The sequence below is a fragment of the Sesamum indicum genome, linkage group LG13 (genome assembly GCF_000512975.1).
Source record: "Sesamum indicum cultivar Zhongzhi No. 13 linkage group LG13, S_indicum_v1.0, whole genome shotgun sequence".
Taxonomy (NCBI): Eukaryota; Viridiplantae; Streptophyta; class Magnoliopsida; order Lamiales; family Pedaliaceae; genus Sesamum; species Sesamum indicum.
Window position 1 is genome coordinate 4,615,642 of NC_026157.1, and position 13,444 is coordinate 4,629,085.

The following is a 13,444-nucleotide window of genomic DNA, read 5'->3' on the forward strand; positions in this document are numbered from 1 at the left end:
TACTACTACATCTTTTCTCTGCTTTATACTCCTAATCTTTCTCCATCCTTCATGTATGTCTTCTGTATTATAGTTCTGTTTCTTGCTACTCAAGGATTACCTGAGTGGATGTGTTGGCTTTGATCTTTGGTCAATATATGTGATAGTCGCATCCTTCCTAACATGTTTTTTAGTCAAGCATACAACTCACTGTAAGAAAGCTTCACACCACTCATAGTGGTCCCTCCTTGTAACGAAACCTGTGAGATAATTTTTGCACAAAACTCATGCTTTTTTAGTCATTGCATGTTATCGATGCTTAATATCTTGAATGGCTTTTCCATATGCTCTTGCTATGTTGCAGGCTGTTGTGAAGAGACTTATGACAGATGTACCCTTTGGTGTACTTCTATCTGGTGGACTTGACTCCTCCCTTGTTGCCTCGGTGGCTTCCCGTTATTTGGTTTATTCAGAAGCTGCCCAGTGGGGGTCACAATTACACACCTTTTGTATTGGCTTAAAGGTGATAAAAGGCCACAATTCTCATTTCCACCTGTAGTTGCTTGACTGTTTCTATAATCATGTGCTAATGCGTGAAGTGGTGTTATGTTTCTATTTTAACTCTCTTGACACAAAAATTTTCATTTTTGACCTTTCCAAAAAAGAATGGCTTTCCTTGTAGCAATTTATTTTGTTTCATGAAACATAATGTAGGGAAGCAACTAGGTCACATTATTCAGCATAAACTAGTCTGTCAATCTTGTTGTAAACCTTTATACCCCTTCAATAATGCTCAACTTCCAATGGTATATAATTGTCTGCCCGCTCAATTTTTCTCCTATCAGGGTTCTCCTGATCTAAAAGCTGCCAAAGAAGTGGCAGACTACCTTGGTACTCGTCACCATGAGTTCCATTTTACAGTGCAGGTACTATTTCCACACAAGTACGAAGTAATTTATTACACGCCTCTCTCGCATCCGATTGACCTTATTTTATCTTTTTGATTGCCAAATCAGGAAGGAATAGATGCCTTAGCAGAGGTCATCTATCATATTGAGACATATGATGTGACTACTATCAGGGCCAGTACGCCTATGTTTCTTATGTCTAGAAAAATCAGAGCTCTGGGGGTTAAAGTGGTTCTTTCTGGTGAAGGCTCCGACGAAATTTTTGGTGGTTATTTGTATTTTCACAAGGCACCCAACAAAGAGGAGTTTCACCAGGAAACATGTAGAAAGGTATTCAGCAGTTGGTTATTATGTGTTTATGTGTACCTAAAGGGTATCGTATTCTCTTCTAATTACTTTTTCTTAACAAATGGTTTTCCTCTATGATGTCCGCTTTACTTTGGATCCAGATCAAAGCTCTTCATCTGTATGACTGTTTGAGGGCTAATAAATCAACTTCTGCTTGGGGCGTTGAAGCTCGTGTGCCCTTCTTAGACAAGGAATTTATCAATGTTGCAATGGATATTGATCCAGAGTGGAAAATGGTAAGAAGGGATTGAGTATGTTGATATGCAATTTGATTTGTAAACATTGGTCCAAATAAACATTGGATGGAACTTTAAGGACTTATCTATGTGTGCACTTACTGTATAGGGTCGTATGTTCTATAGTGGGTAACTCAGAAAAGTCCGTGGGGGAAACCCTACCCACAAATGCTGAAATATTTGTCAAGGCATTGACTTCAGGTAGCATGTTGATTATGCAGTGTTCTGATGTGACAGATTGACTAACCGCTATACTATTTTCAAGGAATAAAGCTTCTGCCAGTAACGAATTCATGAAACCCATCCCTCATGAAATGAGAACTTGAAAAGCACCGCATGGTTGGAATCACCAACTCTAATTTCCTTCCTTACGTCAACTTGTAAATATTTTCCAATGTGTTGATAACTGGTATAGAAAAAAAGGGTGAAAACAATAGGAAGATATTTACAGTTACTGGGGTAAAAATGTTAGTGTCAATCAAATGAAGCTTTCCAATTATATGTACCGAACACTTCCTGTGTTTAATGCTCAGAACTGTTCAGTTTCCTGAAGAATTTTGTTTGACTTGCGATGACAGATAAGACCTGATCTTGGAAGAATTGAGAAGTGGATTCTACGCAATGCATTTGATGACGAGCAGAATCCATATTTGCCCAAGGTTTGCTGCCCTGCTTTGATAACGTGGTTTATTGTTAGCATTCAGCTCCCTGTTTCTTACAATTACCCTAAAAGAAAAAGACATTTTGGTTCATATAGTTGTAGGAGTTATTAAGCCATTTATTTTGTGGGGTTCAGCACATTTTGTACAGACAGAAGGAGCAGTTCAGTGATGGAGTTGGATACAGTTGGATTGATGGCTTGAAAGATCACGCTAATAAACAGGTATGGCCTGTCTCTCCAGTTCCTAAAATTATTAATTAATCTATGACTTTGTATGGATTTTTCCCTTATGTTGATGCATATTTGTTGATATTCATCTCTACTTAATCAACAGGTTACAGATGCAATGTTAGCCAATGCAAGTTTTGTTTACCCTGAGAATACTCCAACAACAAAAGAGGGGTACTACTATAGGACCATCTTTGAGCGATTCTTCCCTAAGGTGAGGTTTGCATGCCTAGTTAGCTTATCGACTTATTTTATATGCTTTCCCATTTGTTCTTTCCTTTTCCTAATCTTGTGGCTGTACTAGTGGGAAGAGTTGTAGCGTTTTGGATTATGGATTACCTTGAAGTTTCTTCAGTTATAATTCATTTTCCTATCTTCTGGATCATCAATATAACTTGTCTCCCACCCACAAGCGTACCTGCTCGTTTTCTCGAAGCTTGATCAGATCTTTGCTTATCCACCAAAGCGGCATCATTAGTTAGTTTACTCCATGCTTAAGTTCTTTTTACTTGTCATTTTGAACACAGAATGCTGCAAGATCAACTGTTCCAGGTGGTCCAAGTGTGGCTTGCAGCACAGCAAAGGCTGTCGAGTGGGATGCAGCGTGGTCCAAGAATCTTGACCCGTCTGGTCGAGCTGCCCTCGGTGTCCATGTTGCGGCATACGACGAGGCCAAGACACCTGCCATCAATGGTCCTTCCAAAAAGGAGTAAAATAGTACAGTAGCTGTTTGATTTGTATGTTTGTTTTGGAGTCAAATCCGTTTCTGATGTAACTTGCAAATATCAGGAAGCGTGTTTTATGAGTGGAAGGGTACTGCTTTACTATGAACATATTAAGTGGACATTTTGCAAATCATTAGACTACGGTTGTTTCATTGCAAATGATTTTTACATTTGATAACGAATCGGAAATCGTGTTTGGAGAATATGTCCAGAGTGCATATACGAAAAGGCGACTTAAAAGTGTTTTTCCATTTTGCCATGGAACAACTAGTAAAGTCTATTAAAGGGTAGTAAAGTGTAAAGAGAGAGCAAAATGAAATAGTTCTGCTTCAGTTTTCCATATGAAAAATTTGGTAGCTATATATATGGATTGTGGATTTATAGAATTCTTCCTATGTGTCAGTGATGATAGAATCATTGAGTATAAGTCCATGTTACTGTATTTTTTTTTTTTTTTTTTGTGTCTTTAAATGTTTGAAGTTTCATTTAACTGAACTGTAGGATTTGTATTTTATATATTTCATGCTCCGAACTAATGTATAAACATTGAATAATCAAGATATATTTTAGTACTAGTAAATTATATGGAGTTAAGTAGCATCAATTGGACTCCGTGGCCCAATGGATAAGGCGCTGGTCTACGGAACCAGAGATTCTGGGTTCGATCCCCAGCGGAGTCGTTGTCGTTTGTCATCTCTTTTTTCTTTTATATTTATTATTTACTTCTCTAATAAATTAAATTAATTGTAAGTTTTGTTTATTATTGCTGAAGAAAACGTCCTCTTTAGAGTTTTACAATAAATTCCATTGACTCTCTTATATTATTATTAAAATCTTTATTTAAAACCTCTCATTAATTGGCATCAATTAATTTGGGTTTCTATCCGTTTCGTATACATAGTTTGGTCAATTTCCCATCGTACCCCAAATGACACGACATGAGACACGTCCCATAGAAATCAGATCATCTTTCAACTCCATTGTCCTTTCTTTATATGAAATGAAAATCACGTTTTCATCAGCTGTAATATTCTTTCATGCATCTCTGACAAGAATCGGAAAGGAAACGAGGATTTCGATGACTTTTTGCTTCCTTTTCATACAACAATAACGTCAGTTCTTTAACACCTCAATCCCAGCTTATATATTTCATTACTATTCATGACTCCCACTTCGTCCTCATCACATTCATAAATCCTCCCTCATTACAGTGTTTTAGAGAGAGAGAGAGAGGGTGTTTTTGGAGGTAACAATGGCAACTCTGAAAGTCCCTGCAAATGTTCCCCCTTCGGAAGAGGATGCTGAGAAGCTCCACAAAGCTTTTGCGGGTTGTTATAATTGTCTTTTTTTTCTCTGCTTTCTTCAACAGATCTCTATGGAAACCTTTCTTTTCTTTCAATGCAATTTATCTGTACATAGAAGAGACTAAGATCATGAGCGTAAGTGACTGAAATGTAAGAATTATTCGTGGGTTTTGACTGGTGATGTGTGGTAATTACATTAATCTTGAAATGGTCAAGACTGTATCAGTTCTTGATCATGGGGTGGGGCCTTTTTGGATTCTGGTGTTGGATAGAGGGTTTTCGTTTTTTTTTTTTGGAATTATTTTGATATTGTGGTATCTGATGGGCTTTAGAAGTTTGGTGAATGTGCTATGTTTCTTACAAATTTATGCGAATCAAATTTGGTTTGCTGCCAAATTGCAGGTAATAACTGGCAAAGTTGCAATTTTTGTTAACTTGGAACTCAGAGGAGGCTAATAGCCTGAAAAAATGAATGCTCATACTTTCTGAACTACATTTGATGATTCAGTTCAATGGACTACAGATTTGGCCATTTTCATTCTATGCACATTATCATTTACTACCAAAAAGGTCATTTAGGTAGATAGCCTGCAATCTTGAAAACAAAAAAGATATCAGGGAAAATGAAGTAATGTTTTTCTATCTGGTACATTGAAGCTGTGCAGAATTCATTTTTGCAGGATGGGGCACAGACGAGGAAGGAATTGTCGGTATCTTTGCCCACAGGAATGGAGCACAGCGAAAGTTAATTCGCGAAGCATATGCTGCAGCTTATGGTGAGGATCTTCTGAAGGAGTTGGAGAAAGAACTTTCTGGTGATTTTCTGGTTAGTCTGCTGATAAGTTTTGTTCATTTAATCTCTGTAGACTAATCGTGGGCTGTGTATGAAATGCAATCTGTACGAGTCTATTCTATCTTGTTGATTGGCAACCCTCTTGATCCTCTGTTTTGTACTCTGCTTTCAAGGCCTGAAATGGAGAGGATAGTGGACATTGTACATGGTTTCAGAAGAGCGAATTTACCAAGTGAAAGAATCCTTGTTCTTTGATGAACTGACTTGCAATTATCTTTCGTTGCAATGATAGTTATGTGGAACTAGTAATGATTGTTTCGGTTGATTTCTCTCTTGATTGGTCTGCTTTATCATTTACATATGATCGGAGTTCGTCACTTATGTTCTCCAATAAATGTTTGCATATGTTTGTGGTTGTATTAGCGTGCCATACTTCTTTGGACGCTGGATCCAGCAGAGCGAGATGCTTATTTGGCTAATGAGGCTATAAAGAAGTTGACTGCTAGCAATTTGGTCATCATGGAGATTGCTTGCACCAGGTCATCGTACGATCTGTTCAAAATCAGACAGGCATACCATGCTTGTTACAAGAAATCACTTGAAGAAGATGTTGCATATTACACAACTGGTGACTTCCGAAAGGTAAGTTACATATTCCCAGGCTGTAATAAGTGAGTTCCCTAATGTTAGTGTACTCGGGGCTTAAGTTGTGTTTGTTCTGATAAGATGGAGATGATAGTGAATGAAACAGTCATGTGGGATTTATCCCATGTTTATCAATCAAACAAAATGAACTGAGACAAGGTAAAAAAGCAAGTCTGATTTATACCTTTTATTTTCAGACATGATTTTGTATTCTCTGTATTTTCAAACAGCTGTTGGTTCCTCTTGTGAGTGCCTTCCGTTATGAAGGCGATGAGGTAGACATGATATTGGCGAAATCCGAGGCTAAGATACTTCATGAAAAGATATCCGGCAAAGCTTGTGCTGATGAAGAGCTTATCAGAATTTTAACCACCAGAAGCAAAGCACAGCTGAATGCAACTTTTAACCAGTATAACGATCACTTTGGAAATGCTATTTCTAAGGTAATTCATTCTTATGACATGCAAAGTTATACTCGGACAGAAATGCTACCTTTTTTTCCAGTCATGATATAGGAACTTATCCTAGGTATCTTGTGCTTGAGCTCTTACAGAACAAAGTAACAATGTCTGAGAAACAAAATTCACTTTATGTCTCTCTCTCTCTCTCTCTCTCTCTCTCTCTATCTATCTATCTGGAAATCACATGTTATACCCCAAGTTATATATGAAACTTGTTACCTTGGTAGTTTTATGACCTATCTTCTTTCTTGAAGGTAAGTTTTAAATCTTGGTATTTTTATGATGTTTTTTGTAGGATTTGAAAGCTGACCCCAAGGATGAGTACCTCAGGTTCCTGAGAGCAACGATAAAGTGCTTGACCTCTCCGGAGAAATATTATGAGAAAACTCTCCGTTTGGCTATAACCGGGCTTGGCACAGACGAATGGGCTCTCACTCGAGTCGTTGTCACCCAAGCTGAGGTCAACTTGCAGAGGATCAAAGAAGAATACCATAAGCGAAACAGTATGACTCTGGTGCATGCGGTTGCCGGGGACACTTCTGGAGACTACGAGAAGTTCCTCCTTGCATTGGTTGGAAAAGAAAATGAGCATGCCTGAGTGTTGCGAGTTCTTGTTCCATAACTGTGTTCTCTAAATAAATATAAGCGGCGAGCTTGTGTGTTGTGTGGCCTTCTGTTATAGACTGTCTATGTTCTGGCTGTAAATAATGGTTCAAGATACTTGACAATGGTGTGTTTGATGATATAATGGTACTTCTATTGATTTATCCTTTTAGGTGCTTATCTGATCTATGCTATGAATACCTGTTTAGAAGATTGAAGAGTTGCTAATCATGGGTATGGGTATTGATCTGGATAAGTTACTTTCAGTTAATATGGAGGGAGTCTGTATAGGGCCAATAAGATTGAGACAATGGCAGGTTTATTTCAGACAAAGATGAATGAGAGAGTCCCATCCGGAAACACTACTGCAGTAGACAGACTCCGATGTAGGACTTAGTAATGGCAATTTTTCTATCAAATCTAATTAGGACCTGCTTTTCAAATCCAGGCATCCATGAATAGGATTGAAATAGACATACCTCAGGAGAAATGCCACTGAGGCAATTTTGTTGCTAGCCAACTTAGGTAATTTGATGGTTAAATTTTCAATTGAGATGCTAAGATTGAGCAGATTTGTGGCCCAAAGAAAACAGTGAAGTTAAATTGGTTGGGATTCTAGGAAAGATGTCAATTTTCAGATAACAAGAATAATTTGGATCCCGTGCCAGCAAATTTCTGGCTGAATTGGAAGATCTGACCCTGAAATGCAAGTAGGGAAAAAACACAGATGGTTTGGATTTGTATTAGAATCCAGAACATGGACGCTAGAAGAAAATAAACAGTTAAACTGGTTTAAGTGTCGGTACAACATTGTGTGCGAAACTAGAAAAACATAAAATCCATAATCCTAATTTGAGCCTTCCTAGGTTTCCATCCTCTTACCTGATCCTCAAGGAACATTAATATGGGGTCAATGTTAGCAGGATCAACCGTGTTCAGCAGTTACATGCAGGAGGCTAAACCAAGGCAATGCTGCTCTCACCACCAGGTGGTTTTCGGACACCACCAAAGTAATCTCTGGATTTGACCTTGCCATCTGCAAATATATCATTGCCACTCATTTCTCTCAACTTGGCCACACTCAATGGCTTCTCAGCAGACCCAGGAGGAGCATCTCCCTTGAATATGTTGTTCCCTGTCAGCTCCGCAACCTTCTGGTTGTGAATTTTTTTGGTTGTCTTGACTTCAGGTTCGTCACCAAAAAATATATTACTTTGACCTCCAGCAGGCTGAAAATAAAAACCACGTTTAGACAGTGCTGAAACTAGTATAATCCCATGCAAGAATGATTCATGTTGAAAAATAAAAATCATTTGGGGTACTGGAGTTACATGTTCCCTTTACTACCTAAAGGATAGTCCATACAGGAAAAGGAGACATTAAAGGGATCTTTCTATCTATACGTAACCAATTAATTGAATATAAAAAAATCAACCAAGAGGTGGACAAAACATGCAAGAAACTGACTCAGGACTAGGTAGGAACCAACACAGTTAGTTCTGAAAGCAATACCAATAAGAAAAAACTTCAGTATACCTAAAAAATTAAGCTTATGGGTGTTTCAGAAAATGTATTATTAACACTTCTAATCTCTCATTGTGCACTATGTGAAGCTTAAAATTGACTTTTAAAGCTTGCAAAAGAAATCTGAAGCTGGCTCACCCAATGTACACTTATTGATCCGCTATTTGCTAGATCACAAATTTTATGTGCAGATTGGAATCTCAAACAATAAATATTCTCCAAAGAACTTCCTTTAGACAAACACAACTTAGGGAGAGGAGAGGGGGGAAGGGCTCGTAAAGGAAGTCAACTCACATTAGATACTTTGACAGAAGTGCGTACAGTTCGTGGTGCAGGTTCACCCATATCTTTGTTTTCTTTTATTTCCTGAGTGCGTGCAGCAGCCAATGATCGACGAGGAATTTCAGGTGGAGGACCAAAGATGTCACTGCCACTGAGTTCCTTAGATTTAGCATCTGAAAGCTGCTTCTTAGTTCTGCTCTCTGAGTCACTTTCTAATGTTCCACTCAGTTCACGTTGTTTTGCGACCTCAGGGAGAGTGGTTGGTTTCTTGGGAGATACTTTATCTTCAGTACTAAAGGAAATCTGACTTATCCCATTTGCAGCTTGCTGATAGGGAATAATGGGCAAAAATCAGAATATTCAAAGAATTCAGACTAACAATTTTCAACATATCCTAGGTCTCACGCCCATTTGGGTAAGAGCAAATAGACAAATACCTGCACCATACGAACTGATGTCCGGTTATAAACATTACCATCAGAAATTCCAGATTCTGATTTATCACCTTCACCACTGTCAGTAAATATTTTGCTGCCAGTCATCTCCTTTAATTTATAGCCCGAACAAGGTTTCCTGAAAGTATGCAACATTTTCTTAGTGCCTCTAAATGGAGGGGAATTGCATCATAAGCCAAACGCCCAAGTCTGCTTATATTTCATTTTCTTTTCAGCAAAGCTATATGGTGCAATTAACAACTGCAGGTCCTTCAATTCCATTGGAATAATGGAAAAATATAACCAATTAACACCAAGCAAGAACCTTAATGAAGAGTGAATATGGTGCTCAAGGTCTGAAAATGTGGATAAGCAACAATAAGAAAGCGAAGGTAACACATACACAGAAATAATTGGAACTTCATTCTGGAGTCCCCATTCTGTTTTTTATCTTGTGTTGAATCTTACTGAAGTATTGTTGTAATGAATTATTAAAATTAACTAAGTTTGTTGGTAAGAGAAAGCAATACCCTTTATTTATTATCTCAAAATAATAGATTCAACTTATACCACGGGCTCCGCGAAAGATAATGAAGGCCCTAAATAAGAAATTTACTTAGTTGATAGGAATCTGACATCCTTATCTAGATGTCATTTATCTAAAATTTTACCGATAACAGTAAATGAAAGCAATCTGCAAACAGACACTAAGAACAACACTTTTTCAGCAGTCTCTTAAACACTGTTACAGTATATTACAGGATCTTGTCCACAAATTTGGATAGCTTCATTAGCAACAGTTTTCCTTGAAGCCTTTCAGGGTCTTTAACGGAATTCATAAAACCAGCAAATACTGCCCCACACAAAAAAAAAATGAAAAAAAAAAAAAAAGCTTTTTCTGGGATTGCACAAAACCAAGGATGCTTTGTTATTTTATCAAAGGATTGGCCAACACAAACAATCCTTTGATTGCTTCACATAATGAAACCCTGATTTCTTCAATAATAATAATAATAATAATGAAAAGGAACAGCGACATGCGAAGAGATATGACGAAATAAAGAAAGAAGAAATATGAAAACTTGTCTTATATACCTTCTATTAAGGCTCTCAGCTTCCTCATCAGTGATCTGACCTCCAAATAGCACCTTACCAACTCCACCCGATGGCTGCTCGAAAAACACAAAATACAAAATAAAATAGAATGCAAAGAGAATGCGCAAGATGGGTGAAATGAGGGGGGCAATATGGAGGTACCTGGTTGGAACGAGCGCCGGAGCGAGAGACATTAGCGGAGGCGGAGGAGCCGGTCGGCGGAGCCTCCGACCACGTTAGGAGATCTGAGGTCGAAGTGTGAGACTTCCGCACAGGTGTTGCTCTCTCCATTCTCCTCTCCCCTTCTCTCTCTCTTGGCAGCTTCTCTTTTTGAAACTCAAAGTATCATGGACACCCTTAAATAGAAGGAAAGCTCCCCCCTCCCCTCCTCTCTCTCTCTCTCTCTCTATATATATATATATATCTATATATATATAAAATAAATAAATAAAAGGGTACAATATATATATTTATATAGCCCCATACTATAGGAACATTGCCCAATATACAACAATATTGTATGATATGCTTAAATCATTGCCATGTCTAACTCTTGCTAACCCAAATTGGAAGAAAATTATTGAAACAGATGCCTCTGATATTGGATTTGAAGGAATACTAAAACAAATTGATGAAAATAAGCAAGAATACTTAGTTAGATTCTATTCAGGAAAATGGAAAGCATCCCAAAGAAATTATGCTAAGGTTGCTAAAAAAGTTCTTGCTATTGTTAAATGTGTTTTAAAATTTCAAAATGATTTACTTAATCAAGAATTCACCATTAGGACAGATTGTTCTGCTGCCAAATTTATATTTAATAAAGATATTAAACATGATGTTTCTAAGCAAATGTTTGCTAGATGACAAGCACATCTTGTCCTATTTAATTTCTCTATCGAATATATTAAAGGAGAGACAAATAGTCTCTCTGATTTCCTATCAAGAGAATATATTGATGGAAATGAATCTGAATGAATTTGAAAATGAAGTGTTTAGAGGAATGAATATTTCCTCGACAATTCCAAATAGTTGGATTGAAGAAATGGTCATAGGAGAAAAATATTTTATGAATGGAGTCCATTGGCCAATTTACCAATAGAAATTGTGGGATGAAGCAATTGAATATAAGACAAGATTAAAAAGAATTCAAAAAATAATCAGAAAGCGAATTGATAAAGTCAAGGAATTAATTTATGACATTCTCATACAATTTCCAGATGCAAATGTCACTGCAGAAAATTGTATTAAATAACTTTGGATAGCAAATTTGCTATACCATCAGCAAATTGCTGGTCTCTATGCTGGCTAATGAATCATCTTTATTTTTCAGGAATGCTCCCCCAACGGGAAAAAGGAAGAAATTCCTCCTCTAATCAGGGAGGAGGTAGGTTTCGAGCTGGTGATATTATCAGACATAGGAATAGGGCCTTAGTAAGAGAAGATATTTCAGGAATAGGAAAATTTAATAACATTCCTGAAGAAGAGAATGAACTCTTCAAACAGTTTCTTGAATTTAAAAAGGAACATAAAAAATTAACGATTGATGAATCATCAGCATCTTATGCAAAAATGGTACAAGAAGATGAAGATGAATTAATTAATTACAAATTTAGTGAACACCACGAAGTAATTATACTTCTTGAGAATGATGATTTAAGGTGGAAAAATGACCCATGGTATCTAATGAAAATGTATCTTAATGTTGCATCTTTCCAGCAGGGTCATATAAACCTAGGGCACATTATCAATGTATTCTTAAAGCAACCCAGAGTGTTGAAATTAATAACACATTTTCTAGCAATGGAAAGAAATTTAATTATTCCAAAACAGTAATTAAAAAGTTTATCACTGCTGTGGAATGGAAAATTAACCCATTAGGGGAAAAAGAATACTTTCACCCAGAGTAAAAAAATACAATAAAGTTTAACTACTGGGACTATGTTGAGGCATTTAATAAGGCCTTTCTTTATGAAAATTATAAAACAAAACATACATGGTTTTTTTTTAAATTTGTCCACTGATTTTTCAACAAGAAGTACCAAATTGGATATTCCAATGGTGGATAAGTTTTGGTCCATAAATTTCTATTCTTCCTGAAATCTTCTAGGAATATTATACGGAATGGCTAAATTATTCGCCAAAAATAATACAAGCAGAAAAATCAAGAAAATGGATTGAAGGAATGACTTCACTTTATTTTTTATGAAATTATCTATCTCATGGATCTGGAAATGGCTACCAGAGGTAGGAATTACCCTACAGAAAATTCCATGCATAAAAAGGAGGTTTTGTTCAAAATTTTGGAACAAGTTGATGCAAATTGATCCAGACACCAAGAAATACTATGGTCAAGAAATCATCAATGAGATAGAGAAAAAATTACAAGAATATAAGTTCTTGCAGAAAAAGAAGAAAAGGCACCCAATCCTTTTGAACATATCTCCCAAAGAATTCTGAACAAGAAATGGGTAATCACGAAAGACCAAATGATTGAGGAATACCTCAAACAAATGCAAAATGATTTGAAAAAGAATCTTTCGGGAATTGCTTTTCCCATGGAAACCTCAAGCAAAAATGGAGAAAATAAATTTTTTTGTCTCGCTGGGGAATCTCAGAATCAATTTGAGGAATTTTCTCAAGAAGAATTTCTGGATAATCTATTTGAAGGAATTAGGGAGACATTAAAAGAAAAATAAAAAATAGAAATTTCAGAATAATCTGAAGACAAAGAGGACCTCAAGCAATCGGGATCAGAATCAGAAGGAAGTAGTATTAACAATAAAAACTGAATAAAAATTGATATTTATCCTTAATTGACTTATTCCAAGTCAATTTTTTTTTTACTAAATTATCCTTATAATGATGAAGATATACATCCTCTACATGCACTAATGCTTGAAAACGTAATGGGCTAATTTGGTCATAAAAAAAATTATTGACCTGCAATAAGTCAGTAATAAATCATTTGGAGATAGATATAGATTTTTTTTTTCAAATTTTTTGTTAATATCAATAAATTCGGTAAATTTTGATTAACGGGGATCTTATTTGTTAAACGAAAACAAATCTTAAAGATGTTGGATGTATTTTTTCAAATCATAAAAAAGCTATTTGTAATTGTATCAAATTTTAAAAGAGAAAAGTGTAATTATCCTTAATTTTAATTAAAAAATTTTAGATTAAATTTTTAGATGAGATGATAATTTGATAAATTAATA

The 13,444-nt window shown here is 36.3% G+C and overlaps 3 protein-coding genes and 1 non-coding gene across 5 annotated transcripts in view; 3 read left to right on the plus strand and 1 right to left on the minus strand.

The window, feature by feature from the left end:
• Positions 1–3,288, plus strand: part of LOC105176463 (asparagine synthetase [glutamine-hydrolyzing] 3) — a gene marked incomplete in the record, with an annotated part of 7,427 nt that extends 4,139 nt beyond the window's left edge. The window contains 8 exon segments of the mRNA XM_011099276.2: positions 344–502; positions 825–905; positions 996–1,217; positions 1,337–1,471; positions 2,050–2,130; positions 2,268–2,354; positions 2,467–2,574; positions 2,888–3,288. Coding sequence (XP_011097578.1) covers positions 344–502; positions 825–905; positions 996–1,217; positions 1,337–1,471; positions 2,050–2,130; positions 2,268–2,354; positions 2,467–2,574; positions 2,888–3,073 — 1,059 coding nt within the window.
• TRNAR-ACG lies at positions 3,693–3,765 on the plus strand. The gene has a single exon. It is a non-coding gene; the product is annotated as a tRNA-Arg (tRNA).
• On the plus strand, positions 4,070–7,063 carry LOC105176464 (annexin D7). Of its 2 annotated transcripts, XM_011099278.2 has the most exons (6): positions 4,070–4,197; positions 4,297–4,413; positions 5,070–5,215; positions 5,606–5,824; positions 6,058–6,270; positions 6,584–7,063. In XM_011099278.2, the coding sequence occupies exons 2-6, from the start codon at positions 4,338–4,340 to the stop codon at positions 6,884–6,886; spliced, it is 957 nt and encodes a 318-aa protein (XP_011097580.1). In that variant the 5' UTR covers positions 4,070–4,197; positions 4,297–4,337; the 3' UTR covers positions 6,887–7,063. The 2 variants fall into 2 exon arrangements, with proteins under 2 accessions (XP_011097580.1, XP_011097579.1); XM_011099277.2 differs by having other exon boundaries at positions 4,072–4,413.
• Positions 7,601–10,584, minus strand: LOC105176466. Its single transcript, XM_011099279.2, has 5 exons — positions 10,389–10,584; positions 10,227–10,300; positions 9,135–9,270; positions 8,710–9,024; positions 7,601–8,120 (listed from the first exon to the last, which is right to left on the minus strand). Exons 1-5 carry the CDS (start codon positions 10,515–10,517, stop codon positions 7,848–7,850), a joined length of 927 nt encoding a protein of 308 aa, XP_011097581.1. The 5' UTR covers positions 10,518–10,584; the 3' UTR covers positions 7,601–7,847.